Source organism: Polistes canadensis, unplaced genomic scaffold (assembly GCF_001313835.1).
Source record: "Polistes canadensis isolate GaletaPanama2010 unplaced genomic scaffold, ASM131383v1 scaffold_113, whole genome shotgun sequence".
Taxonomy (NCBI): domain Eukaryota; kingdom Metazoa; phylum Arthropoda; class Insecta; order Hymenoptera; family Vespidae; genus Polistes; species Polistes canadensis.
In genome coordinates, this window is record NW_014569660.1 from 434,245 (window position 1) to 449,140 (window position 14,896).

Sequence of the window (14,896 nt, forward strand, 5' to 3'; positions counted from 1 at the left end):
ATATAAATATTTTTATATATTCCTATACGTGTATTTGTCAGAAATATTCCAACAAACCCACACTACGAATTTTTCCTAACAAATCAATCAAAAAAAAAAGAAAAAGAAATTCAGTCGCAAAAGTAATAAAAATTGTTAAATAAAACCTAAACTATGAATTTATTCATCGATATTTGTTTTATCCTATTTCAAAGTAAGCCACCACCACATCAATTCTGAATTAAATACAGGTGTCATTTAAAATTGTTTGTATCAAAGTAAAAAAAAAATTTGATTGGGTTATACGCGATAAAAGTAACACGTTATTTCAATACACAAACTTAATAATAAAATGTTTCTCTTTAGTTTGTTTTTTTTTTCTTGATTTTTTTTTTTCAATATATTCCAATTAAACGATCAATTAATATGATACATACTTGATGTATCATTGTAATAATTTTTTTTTATTTCAATTATTCTCTTCTTTCTTTCTTTTTTTTTTTCTCTTATCGTTTATAAATTCCTCTCTCTCGATGTTTTTTTACTTTTCTTTCTATTTTTTTTATTCTCGTCGAGAAAATTCTTCTTTCAACTCGTTGCGATCTCTCGAATGAACGTACGTTAATAATATACGTATAAAAAATATCTATTCAAGGATGACAAGAAACAAGATCGACAAAATATTCTTATACACGTTAAACAGTTGCTAAGTTATGCATAATTAATATTTCTTTTACGTCTTATGATTATAATATATTCTACTTTTTCTTATTATCGTTTAAACAATATCGTACAACACGTTGTGTTCTAAATTTTCATCTTATTCTTATTATTCTTCTTCGTTAGAAACACTTCCTTTTAAAACAACCTACCATTAACAATTATATTCTCATATATATATTTAATTAATTAATTAATTAATTATACATTGTAATATATTAGGATTGCCACATTGTTAAAAATAATCTGCGAAATCGATGATAACACACCCCTAATTAAATTAATCATCGATTACGTGTGTGACGTCAATGTTATCTCCCAAACAAAATCATAACATACTTCAATATTTTATCTTTTATAATGAATACTAGATAAATCCCCCACCCACCTCACCCCACCCCACCCCAAAAAAAAACAAAGAAATATATCACACTAAACAATATTATCTAAAATTGTTTTTCGGCTTAAAAACTATCGAAAATATTCAAAATTTCACGTAGATAAATAACGTATTAAAGATTATTAATTTATCATCTATCTGTCGATCAAAATCTATCTAACCAATCGACTTATTTTTATTTTTATTCTTCCTATACAAATCGAATTTGAAAATAATCAAAATCTGATTGCAATAGGATGAGGGATACATATTACATACACGTATATTATATGGGGGAAATGGATTTGAAAGGGGGATTGAAGGGGGTGGGTAAACGTGTATGGAATCAAAAACGATCGATGATCGTCGATTACAAACTTGTTTATTCGCTAGGAAACAAAGGGAATTGCGAGAAGTTGAGACGATGTATCGCGTTTCTACGATATCGTTTACGATCTGTGTCACATGGTTGAGTTCATATACATATATACATATATATATATATATATATATATGTGGAACACAGGCTTGTGCATAAAGGCTTGGGGATCCGGTTATAAATCAGTACGATAACGGCTGAGTCTATCGCTCTTATTACTCGCGATAAAAGCTTGCTTCCCTATCGGCAAATAAAAACTTTTATCTCGTTTTCCAATAACGCGAACAAACCCCTTCCTCCCCCTGCCCCTATCCCTATCTCCTATCCACCATAATTCTCATCCTCTCGTCATCCTTCAACTCAAACGTTCGATGACCGATTAATCGAAACTTTTCATCAATATTTATATTCTTTCTTGTACAAGGATTCCATCTTTTTTTTTCTTCTTCTTTTCATATTTCATATTTTATTTATTAATAACACCGGTTTTATAAAGAATAGTTGTTGTTTTTTTTTTTAGTTATTTTTCATATAATTAACGAAGTTATACGGATTCGATTTTCGTCAAATTTTTGTTGTTGAAAGTGACTAAATACTAGTTAGTACGATAATTCTCCACTAGGGCGGCGTTGGTGTTCGTTAGTTCAGATTGAAATACGTATGATTGTATAAATAAAAACAAATGAAACAAATGTAAGTTATCTCTTTGATGTTTTTTTTTTTTTATTTTAACTCACGAAGACTGAATTTAATTATTAAGGATTAGGATTTTAATTTTCTTATATAGTTAAAGAGAGGTTATTTTATATTGATTGATTTTGTTGTTAACTGTCTAAGATAATTGGCAATTAAATTTGACACGCAGTATTATTCCATTTTTATGCTAATCGAATTAAAGATAAATTTATATTCCATTTCGCAAGTTCTTTTTTTTTTTATATGATTTATCGACATTGTTTTTATTCCACGCTATTGTTATTTTTTTTTCTTGACCTTACGATATCATTCTAATTTTGTTTCACCTAAATAACATTACGATAGTCTTCCTTGTTTATATAGGCCTTCGTCGTATAAATTATCATCATAAATCGATAATAAAATGTTTATTCGTTAAAAATAAATACGATATTTACGAGTTAACAGATATTAATCCAATTTATATATTGTACAATTGTTAAAAAATAATTAGTAATACAAAAAAAAATGTTTTAGATATTTATTATCATGACGTATACAATTTTGGCCCAATTGTAATAACGCACAACATAATATTATATTCATACGATTGATTCTAAATGAAATGATAAAACAACAAAATATAATTATTGCACAAGTATCTTTAACGCACGGAACAGAAAGAGAGAGAGAGAGAGAGACACACGGTTTTAATCGTAAAAAAAAAAGAATGACAAACTTTTCCATACGAAGTACGGATGATGATTTCTACGAAATCAGTTTTATAACGAGATATCACTACTCTAACGCTAGAATTCCCCTCCCACTACCACCACCATCACCACCACCACCACCACCACCACCATTTCCTACATTAAAGAAGCCTATAAAAATTCCTTGATATTTGAATCGTGTTGGATCGTGTCACGAGCAGCATATTTAACCGTCATATACCATATATAGTATTGCGATTACGAGCAACACTCGAGGACTTTACTCGAATGACTCAGTCAACTCAATTCAACACAACTGGTCTGGGAATATAATCGATGTCCCCCCTCCTCCTCCAACACTGTCGAGAGTCTTCAAGCTTCTTCTTCTTCTTCTTCTTTTGTTTTTTTTACCCCCTCTTATATCATCTATCTCTCTCTCTCTCTCTCTCCTCTTAATATTTCGCAACGCAAATTCATAAAAGAAAAAAAATGTACTTATGTACGCACGTAAGAAATTATACTTCTTTTTAGCATACCAAAACGAACATAACCTCAAAATTAACATGAATTTTCCCGCGCATCGTATAAATATCTCGACGACAACTTCGTGGTGTCGTAGATTTTTCGGTCGCATCTAACTTCACTTTCCATTAACGCGCTAAACAGAAGTATAACTTCAAAAAAAAAAACAACAGATAGATACAACCGTTACTATTTAAAGAATTCCTTTCACCAATGGCTCAAAAGTAACTTCAATTTTCCCGCGCATCGTATAAATATCTCGACGACAACTTCATGGTGTTGATATTTCGGTCGCATCTAACTTCACTTTCCAATAACGCGCCAAACAGAAGTATAACTTCAAAAAATTCGATCGAAAGGAAGGAAGAAAAGAAATAAAGAAAGAAAGGAATGAATAAATCCAATTGATGGTTAGTGAAGCATTTCATTTATCAAACCGGAAGTTTCCATTCCTGCGAATAGAGGTTTAGATACCTAACCTCTTAATGAATACGAAATAGCAAGCAACAATATCGACCCACGATGAGAAGAAGAAGAAGAAGAAGAAGAAGAAGAAGAAAATGATGATCGTAGAAAAGAAAAGAAAAGAACAAAAAAATGGGGCCGACGTTGAAAGAGAAAAAGAAAAGAAAAGAAAAGAAAAGAAAAATGTTAATTAAAGTGAGAAATATTTTTCTATGTAATCGACTAGACACATCTTCTTCCGGTTCGTTCGGCAGCATTAACGAGCACCTTATATAGGTGCGCTCTTCTATTTCTTTGTGTTTCAATTCTTTTCACCGAGCTCGGTTATTTCTTTTTTTTTTCTTCTCTTTCTCTTTTTCTTTTTTCCTTTTATTTTGTTCTTTTTTTTTTTTTATCGTCTGCAGTTAATATGCGCGCTAAAGAAGTTCATATATTTACTCGTATTCGAAGACGAAGACGATGACGATGAACGATGACGTGTTAGTGAGGTAAACAAAACGTGGGTTGACACTTACTAGCACTTCGATTAGCATAATAAAACCTTACTTGAGGTTATAATTAGATTTGCGCATTTCGTGCGAGCCACATTTTCGAGAATCCTTCTTTAACTCGCCATACTGTTGTTTTATCTCATGGGAAAGAGGAGGAGGGGGGGGGGGTAAGCTTTTGCCACGAACTAAACATTAGTCGCAATTAGTTATTCTCTAAAAAGAACTGTAAAAGAAATTTGTCGTCGACCTTGAATGTGATATTTTTAAAATTAGCGACTGGTATCTAACGTTAGAGAAATATATCGTTTGAAATAATATAATAGTTGCGTACCGAAAAGGGTACGTTAACCCGTTTGAATTCCAAAGTAGCCAGAGGTAGTCCTTGAATTCGTGCTAGGCTAGTTTGCATAATCCTTTCTTACCGAGAAACACGATAACAACTGTGTTGCGTGAGATGATGATGATGAGTATTTGTATTGAGTGCCATGTGTAAAAAAAAAAGGAAAACTGGTTTTGCATGTAGAAAGGAAGGAAAATCAAATAAAACTTAACAATGACACGCGTAATTCTATGGAAATTCAGATACTTCCATTAGACTAACACACATAAGTTCATAGTTGTGTAACGTGAGAATTAAAATCGATCAATGTGTTACATAGGCAATAGTATATTGTTTAATAGAAATAATACGGTAGGAATTATAATAGGGAACGAATCGTTTGACGTATTATTCGCATAATAAATCGCTTAGGTCAATAAAGATGAAAGTGATTGGCAGTATTGATTGAAGTAGGTGTCTTATATTCCGCAGAGAAACTTGCAGTCGGCCTCGATGGCGTGGAACACTTTTATACCTCTCCCACCACACGGAAGTAGAAGTCATGGTGGTCCGCATTCGGGTATGGCTGCGCACGGTGGCCACCATCATCCTGGTGGTCCTGGTTCAACCGCTACGCATCCTGTAACGGTGGCGCAGCAACAGCAACAGCAACGTGAACGCGAAGAACGTGAAGCTAGAGAACGAGAACGGGAAAGGGAACGAGACCGAGAACGAGATGCGAGAGAAAGGGAACGGGAACGGGAAAGGGAACAGCATATGGCAGTTGCTGAAAGATTACATAGGCAAGCTGAAGCTAGAGATCACGTGGCTGCACAACAAAGGGCGGCTTATTACGCTGCTACAGCGCCAGCGACTCAACAGGTACACTTCAATAATATCACTTTTTTTTTTTTTGTATTCTTTACGGTTTCGTCTTATCTATATTAAAAATGTATTTGCTGCTGTTCTTTTTTTTATTTTCATCTTCTTCTTTTTTTAGGTATCCCGACCGTCGAGCGTACCTGGAAAAGTCGAATACCCACCACCACCAGCACATTCTAGGACATCTAAGTCATCGTTGCCGGTTGGTAGTCTTCACGAAAAAGCACCGTCAGTGGTGGGTCCGTCGCACAGTTCGCTTCCAAAAGCTGAACCGAACGTTAATCTGTTCAGTTATTCAACTTACCAAGCGCAATCCTCGTATATGCATGATATGAAAGTAAAGAGCGACCAACTTGGACAATCTTCTCATAAAACGTTAACGAGCAAAAGTGGTTTAGCTGGTGGTCTCGAAAGAGATCATCATGGTAGGGAGGTATTACAAAATCCACCTTCTTTGCTATCCGATCACAAGAGTTCCGTTATTGTGAAAAACGAAGGCAGAGAGTTACCCAAGGGTCCACCACCTCAACAACACTCGCCGAGTCCGAAAATGATGCCGTACATGAACGTTCAACCGGTAACGCCGCAACACAAGCAGGCTGCCTACGAATATAGGAGTCCAACTCAAAGCCCTCATCACCTCCATCACCTGGACAGTTTGCAAGGGGCAAAGAGCATACCGCAAAGTCATCACAGAAGTGGGAGCAGCGGTGGAGGTTCTACGACAGCGTCCCAACTACCGAGCTCTCACGGTCATCCACCACCACACTCGCACAATCGACAGTCGCCTCATACTCAGCATCCTCATCAGCCGCCACATCCATCGCCCCCAGAAACGCGTTATCTGAACAGGTCCGAGCCTGGGCTACCCTACGCTACAACTAAATCAACGTATGCTTATCCACATCCACACCCACCTACGGTTTCACCGACTTCACATTATGCCGCACCTCCGGCTGTCTCGAAACCGAAAGTCAGCAGTCCGGCGCCACCACATATATACGGCAAGCCAAATTCCGGTATAATGACCGGTACGCCAGTTTGTAGGGCTTCCGAGCCCGCAGTCGCAGCACCGATACCTTTAACGTCGAAAGCCGGTAGCTCGCCTTACCAGCAAGTGCCTCATCATCATGGAGCGCCGCCACCTCCTTTACCTCCACCAGCCCACAGTAGCAGATCCGTATACGATAACAGGGGTTTCGCTGGTTCGATGCCAGCCGCGAAACTACCACCTCCACCTCTACACGGATCACCACCTACGGCTGCTTCGGCACCGCTTTCGAGGCCGATCGTTCATCCTGCTCATCACGGTAGTCCACACCAACAACCCGGTCAAACGTTGCAACACTCTCAACCGCAGATTGCTGCTTCGAATTTTCAAACGCAACCCCTCGATCTCGGAGTTGAAAGATCCGGCTCCCCTAAGAGAAAAGCACCAACGCCACTTTCCTGCGATAATGTTAGTGGTCAGCCGGTTTCCTTAGAGGTCTGTAAAAAACGACGAACGGAAGAACCACAACCGTTGTCCCTACAATGCGTCGGCCCACCCGTTTTGTCTAGGGTGAGCGAACCTAGTCCTCTCATCGCTTCGGCCGCAACCTCTATCACCACTGTCGTCAATACCGCGGCTTTATTGTCACAACCTACGAGCGACTCTCAGCCTTCTCAAGAACGTACCGTTGCCGTTGAAAGTCCAGCACCGAGGACAGCCAGTGGCGATGGTTCGGTTAGACCAGCCAGTACCGGCAGTGTTAGCTCTTTTAATCCTACCAATGTTAGTGCAGCACCAAGTCCAGCACCTATACCAAGTCCAGCTCCATCAATGGCGCCCAGTCCAGCACCCAGTGCTCCTGGTACACCTGCCAAAACTAATCCTACCACAAACGATAATGAAAAATCCGAAAGTCCAGCACCGAGACAACCTAGCAGTACTAGCTATCCCGTTCATAAATTAAAAAAGGCATGGCTTCAAAGGCATTCAGGCGAAGATGGGACCGAGGATACCACAGGCATGGTTGGAAGTGGTTCCTGTGTTACCTTACCTCTCAACATTTCTCAAGCACCATCTCAACCACTGAATAACAAAGAACGCGAACCAAGCTCGAATTCGAGTAACACAACTACAACTACGACCTGTTTACCTAGCGCCGTTAATTCCATTTACAATATCGGTAGTATGGCAGTGAACAGCATCAACAAGAGTAAAGTCACTGCGAAAGGAAGTCGTAAGACAACGAATAAGGAACCTCTTAACGGTCATGCAACTGACGTAAAAAATCTTCAAGAAGATTCATCCAGCAGCGACACTGAACGAAAGTCGCCGCCTAAAAGAAAAACAACCAAGGTATCTATCATCTTCATATTGTTCTTATTATTAGTTTGTTTGTTCGTTTATTTTTTTTTTATCTCTTCTTTTTTTTTTTTTGAATGATTGTCGATAAAACATATGAATAATGTTTGTCAAATATTATTTAGAAAATGCATATAATTAGAAAACATTTTATTATTAATTTATTATTAGTTTATTTATATCATTTTATTATTTTTATCATTAGCATGAAATTGTTGTCATATTTTTTAGATATTTGCTCAATATTTTATACGAATATCGCATGATTTAGATTTATAATATATGAAAATAAACAATTATTATGTTTTCTAAGAAATAAATGAAGTACTCGCGTTTAAAAATAATTAAATTTCAATAATCGAAACGTAAAGTCGAAATATCTCGATTTATTTTTTTCGTGTTTGTATTTCGCAGACAGGAAGAACGGTTGGAGATACTTTTTAAATTTAAATTAACCGCCATTGAGCGTTACTACCACGAGCGCCGCCATTTTCTTGTAAAACTCAGTGGACTACGTGATTTCCGAGCAGTTCTATAGCCGTTGTTGATTATCCTCATTTATAAAGATAATATCATTAAAATAACATTTAATTGTTACTAATTATTGTTAATTGAACGTGATATCAAAGTTTCTATAGAAATAAATATGGTAATACATTTAAATAATAGTAAATTATAACAATGCGTCTATAGCCACTTAACTTAACCTCTATCGCAGAACGTGATCGATTCTACGGTATATTTACTTTGTATTTCTTCAATATAATATTAAAAAGATGTTTATTATTCAAATTTATTATCAATAATTATATTTTCAATAAAAATTTATTAATTATTTAAACTTTTTCAAAAGAATTTATATACTTTGGGTTGGTCTATACGTGTATACGTTTGTTGAATATGTATGTATGTATGTATGTGTGTGTGTGTGTGTGTATGTATATTATATATATAGATTTACATTATATTTCTTTTTTATATGTATCTATGTTTCTTAAACTATTTACATATATTATTAATTTCTACTAGATTGATTTTTTTGCTTTTTTTTTCTTTTTTTTTTTAAACATTTTTAGTTGTATTTAGTAGCTTTACGTTAATAGCAGGTACGAAAGCATGAACTTCCTGACTACTTAATAATCTGTGCCCTGTGGTAGGTAAAACGAAAGAAGGGAGCTGCACGGAGGCAACAAACTGCCGCAGAAGATCAGCGGAGACACAAAGAAGAGAAACAAAGCGTAGGGGCTGGAGCGGGAAGTGATTCTAGCCCTGAAAGCGATGCTGGATCTGGTAGCGATAGCGAACAATTGGGCTCTGTTCAACCAACTCCAAGAGTGCGACATACCACGGCTAATTCCAACAATTCCTCTGGAAACGGTTAGTTGACGTAGCTTGTTGTAAATGGACTTCCCATCAGGTGAACTAACTATTCACTTGCAGGGTAAGTGATACGCGTTTCATGATCATACATTTATTCCTTTCTTTAAAAGCTGTATGGGAAGTCAATAATAAGAATCAAATTAATTTGATATTTTTGGTAATTTTATTCACTTAACGTAGTTTATTTTGTAAATATATATATATTTTTCTTCTTATTATTAAACTTTAGCTGTTACATTATATATACATGATGATAATAAAAAGTTGATTAACCGTGATAAATGTTACACAAAGAGCTTTTTAACCCTGATTATTAATTATAATATAATTATTAAAATATGTAATAGGATATTGTATTATTATTATTAAATATTCTACTCTCATTTGTTTGCATAGAAAATAATAATAAACTCAGGAAAAGAGGGAGAAGACCAAAGACTACTAAAGGTAACAACGATACAGGAGGAGAAGATCAACAACCCCGTCAAAAAAAAGAACGTAGAGATGATAGCACAAGTGGCGGTAACAATGGGCCAGGTGGAAGTGGTGGTCCCATACGAAGACCAGCCGTATCACAGTTAAAGAAGACAGGTCAAAGCTGGTTACAAGACGATATTTGTTTCTACGCTGCACCTAAATTAGCCAAGTGTCGTGAATGTCGGCACGCCATTACTAACGGACTTAAAAATCTTCCTCAAAATGTCTTCTGTAGATTCTTCGCATTTCGCAGATTACGATATACAAAAAATGGACAATTGGCTATCGCTGGATTCAGCGACCCGCACAAAGATACTTCCGAGGTAAATTTCTTTTATTATTATTCGTTTATTAAATTATTTTTATTAACGCGCACCGTCTGAAAATTTGATTCATCATCCTTCTGCAGGAGTGTGATTGATAACGGATACCACTGTGCTGTTGCAGGAAGATCTACGCTTATGGTTGCCGGGAAAAGATAATCAGGACTCGGGCAATAGTAAAGATGATAAATCAGAAAAAAACAACGATAAAGATAAATTAGATAAAGTTATCAAAGGAGATCTAGACTTAGAGACAGCACACAGACTTCTTCGACAAGTAGGAGATCAATTTTGCGATCTCTTACATCAAGAAAAGGATGCACTTCAAGAACATATGGCTGAAGGTTAATACCACATCAATATTTACATACATATTATTTAGATTTAAATTCGTCGAAGTTTTATTTAATTTATTTATTTGTCTCTCGATATTATCAAACATACACCATTATGCATACATGATGAGAAAAAAAAAAGTTGATAACAATGATAAACATTACACAAAGAGCTTTTTAACCCTGATAGTATGCAATATTAATTAAATATATCGTACAGCAATTATATTTGCATGATATCGTTATTATTGTCTTTTAAATATTACATTATGTTAAATGTTTTTGTTTATTTCGCAATTGTATGAATTTTTGGCTGAGTTATTATTAATTTTAATTTGTTCGCATGTTTACACGCTTTATGTATTCGTTGTTTATTTTACTCTTCATAGTGAGTGCGGGAATTACAGACGGAACAGTAGCATGGAAGAGAGTTCTACCAGGAGTAAGAGAATTATGCGACGTATGCGAAACAACACTTTTCAATTACCATTGGGCTTGTAGGAAATGTGGATTTGTCGTATGCATCGATTGTTATAAGGTAAGAAAAACAAAACTTGAATAAATGTATTATTGTACACTTAAACAAGAAAAATAAATCTCAATAAATAAATAAATAAAAACAATTATTTTTTTTAGGGACGTAAAAATGGAACAATTAAAATATGGGGTGAAAGCGGCAAAGACAGGGATGATTTTTCATGGTTACTGTGTACGAACAGACAAGCTCACGAACCAGAAAGACTAATGCTAACGCAAATAATAGCTGGCGATAGTCTCCTACGACTTGGACAACGTCTTCATGAGTGTAGATCAGAATGGGGAATCCCTCAGCATTGTGGTTGTTCTTTTGTTTCACCTGGTCAACCAAACGAAAGTTTAAGAAATTTAATTAAAGGAGAAACTGTTCCTGTTCTTAATGGTAACATTAAGCAAGAACCCAAAGAGGAAAAGAAGATAAATGAATCGAATGGTGCATCGGAAAACAAAGTTAATGGGGAAGATAAAAATTCACCTTTAAATTGGTTGGCAGATGTGGCATTGCAAAATCAAGATAAGAACGAAAGTGGTTCGAGTTCAGATTCGGATGAAGATCGTGACGGTAATTATTCTACCTTGAGAGAATTGTTAATAAGGCCATCCCACAAATCCAATGGTAATGGATCCAGATCTAATTCACCGACTAATAACACTAGTAATACCAATTCAGCATCCGGTACAAACACTCATAATAATATGACTAAATCTGGTAAGAAATCTAAAATGGATACACTTGACGAAGTAATAACCAGTGTTATCGAGCATACGGTAACTAAGGAAAGAGAAAGCGGATTGGATGACGACGAAAAACCAAGAGAATTGAAACACTTTGTACGTAGATATAAATGGACTCAAAGGGGTAGAGAACCATTACCAATAAGAATCATGACGTTAACCGAAAGTAAAAGTTTGTATCCAGATGTACCACATTCCTGGCTGTGCGACGGTAAATTGTTAAGGTTAAACGATCCGAACAATCCAAACAATTATAGAATTTTCCAAGACCAATGGAAACGCGGACAGCCGGTTATAGTATCGGACGTAGCTAAATCTCTGGACATGGATCTTTGGCATCCCGATTCATTTGCCAGAGATTTTGGGGATAAGAAAAATGATCTTATCAATTGTATGACTGGTAACTTGGTACCGAATCAACCAATGAGAAAATTCTGGGAAGGTTTTGAACACTTTTCCAAACGACTTAAAGACGAAAGGGGAAATCATATGTTATTGAAATTGAAAGACTGGCCGCCTGGCGATGATTTTGCTGAATTATTGTCGACGCGTTTTATTGATTTAATGAAAGCATTACCATTGTTGGAATACACCCATCGACATGGTAGATTGAATTTAGCGAGTCATTTACCTGATTGTTTTGTAAGACCAGATTTGGGTCCTAAAATGTATAACGCATATGGTTCTGCACTTTATCCTAACAAAGGTACTACCAATTTACATTTGGACATCTCTGATGCGGTTAACGTGATGGTATATGTTGGTATTCCTAAAGATGCCGATAATGATGAACACGTCAAAGGTAAATATTTATGTTTTATTATAGAATTTAATTATTCTGGAAAACAAGACAATACGATGTAATTATTTGAACAATATTTATACGTAGCTTTAATCAATGTTAAATGTTTTAAATTCAATTTTTATACGCGTACATCTTTGTATTTTGATAATAATACTTGTCATTGTATATTTAAATGATAACGTTAACGTTTATATATTACAGAGGCATTAAGAGCTATTGACGAAGCAGGCTGTGATATTCTGACGCGTCGTCGTGTTCGTGAACGCGGTGAAGCACCAGGAGCATTGTGGCATATTTATGCGGCTCGCGATGCTGATAAAATACGTGACTTATTAAATGCAGTAGCATTGGAACGTGGTGCACGATTAGAACCACATCATGATCCTATACACGATCAGAGTTATTACTTGGATGGTCCTCTGCGGGAACGATTGTATCGCGAATACGGTGTCGAAGGGTAAGTTTGTTTCATTCATTCAAATTTAATCCTTTCAATTCTTATACTAGTTACAATTATAATTTTCTGCAAACTTTTGAATATGAATTATTTAAATATATTTGTATTTTGAATTATTACACAGATACGCAATCGTACAATGTCTTGGAGATGCCGTTTTCGTGCCAGCGGGTGCACCACATCAAGTTAGAAATTTACACAACTGTATCAAAGTGGCAGAAGATTTTGTATCACCGGAGAACGTGTCGCATTGTTTCCATCTAACACAAGAATTTCGTGAATTATCCGATTCCCATACCAATCATGAAGATAAGTTACAAATCAAAAACATTATATATCACGCGGTTAAAGATTCTTTAACGGTGTTAGCTAATGCTAAAGAAGAGACCATTGCCAAAACTAAAACTGGAAATGAAACGAAGATTAAAGAAGAAACGTAGCCATAGGCCCCCCCTCGTCGTGATCTTTAAAGATCCATGGAATGTGAAAAATCATTGTCTTTTAATATATTAATTACAAACAAATATAAATTCGCGGTTTTTATATGCGCGATTTTAGAAGTTACACATATGCTTCGTCATTTTTCTAGAAGCAAGATTTTTGCAAAGGAGCAAGAACGAAAGGGAAGAAGATGATGGTGGTGTTGCGTTGCGTGGTGGTGTGTGTGTGTGTGAAAAAGAGAGTAAGAATTTTTTTTTTGTTTTTTTAATGCTCCATACATTTTAAGAAAAGAATGTGAACAAACAAAGATAGAGAAAGAGAGAAGATTATCGGGAATAATGAACTCCGAATAAATAATTAATTAATTAATTAATTAAATAAATATAAATGGAGATAAAATAGATAGGTAGGGTAGGCAAAGGAGTGATGTAAGAAAAGAATTTGTTGTGATATTTGAAGGTATAAACTCGCGTTTAATTTTTCTAGAGAGAAACATTGGCTGAGCCAATAAACACTGAGGTTTATTCGTTATTAATAATTTCGTTTTTGACACTTCCATTTTTCTTTTAGTTCTTCTTCTTCTTCTTCTACTACTATTACTACTTCTACTTCTATTTTCTCTTTAATGTTTTTGTAATTATTATTTTTTATTATTATTATTATTCCTATTACACTTATTACTTTCTTTTAATTTCTTTTTTTGTTTTTTTTTTTTTTTTCCCGAAGAAAAACACTCTACGAAATGGACAATGAAGTCTATCGTAAAAGTTTTTCCATTGAACGGTTTTTTTTATATAAATAAAATAAAATAAAATAAAATAAATGTCGGATCTCTCTCGGGATCGAAAATAAAACCGTAAAAATAAATACACCCCGGTCTCCGCGGATTTTAAGATTGTGATACCAACAGGACTTTGGATATCATACCGTTATTTGTAATTAATAATTATCGTGCCTGTATTCAATACAGACTAAACAATGTCTCTATGTCATATATAAATGTAGATAATCGGTTATCGTATCTATTAAGAATCCTAAATAGAATCTTTAATGAGATTTTGTCTAGAATTTAGAATTATTAATAATAAGAATGATTAAGATAAAATGAATGATGATGAAGATATCTGAGAATTATCATGAATAATAATAATGATGATGATGATGATGATGATGAAGATGATGATTGATGATGATGATGATGATGATGATGATGATGCTTATGATGATTATGATGATGATGATGATGATAATAGATACCTTTGTGCAATTAATTTGATTGATTAAATTGTTAGCAGACTCTCGTTGCTGAGATTAAAACATTTGAGTTTCATTATCGTGTGCTCCCATCTTAATTCGGTGCTTTCGGTAGTGAATAATAATAACAATAATAATAATAATAATAATAATAATAATAATAAATAATTAACAAATATAAATAATTAAATAAATAAATAATAATAATAATAATAATAATAATAATAATGAGATAATCTTTTCAAACTCGAGGAGAGTTCATTTGATCATATTTTTCT

General features: G+C 34.8%; 1 protein-coding gene across 3 annotated transcripts in view; it reads left to right on the forward strand.

The window, feature by feature from the left end:
- LOC106787737 (lysine-specific demethylase 3B) overlaps window positions 1–13,807 on the forward strand; it is a 90,829-nt gene extending 77,022 nt beyond the window's left edge. The window contains exons 3-11 of one of the 3 annotated variants that reach the window (XM_014750356.1): window positions 5,117–5,524; window positions 5,643–7,868; window positions 9,032–9,251; window positions 9,651–10,054; window positions 10,179–10,398; window positions 10,797–10,927; window positions 11,026–12,463; window positions 12,668–12,923; window positions 13,048–13,807. In XM_014750356.1, the coding sequence (XP_014605842.1) occupies window positions 5,117–5,524; window positions 5,643–7,868; window positions 9,032–9,251; window positions 9,651–10,054; window positions 10,179–10,398; window positions 10,797–10,927; window positions 11,026–12,463; window positions 12,668–12,923; window positions 13,048–13,363 (5,619 nt within the window). In that variant the 3' untranslated portion in view covers window positions 13,364–13,807. Of the gene's footprint in view, window positions 1–5,116; window positions 5,525–5,642; window positions 7,869–9,031; window positions 9,252–9,650; window positions 10,055–10,178; window positions 10,399–10,778; window positions 10,928–11,025; window positions 12,464–12,667; window positions 12,924–13,047 lie in introns of all 3 variants that reach the window. The other 2 variants (XM_014750355.1, XM_014750357.1) reach the window with 2 other exon arrangements.
- Window positions 13,808–14,896: the final 1,089 nt, after the last annotated feature.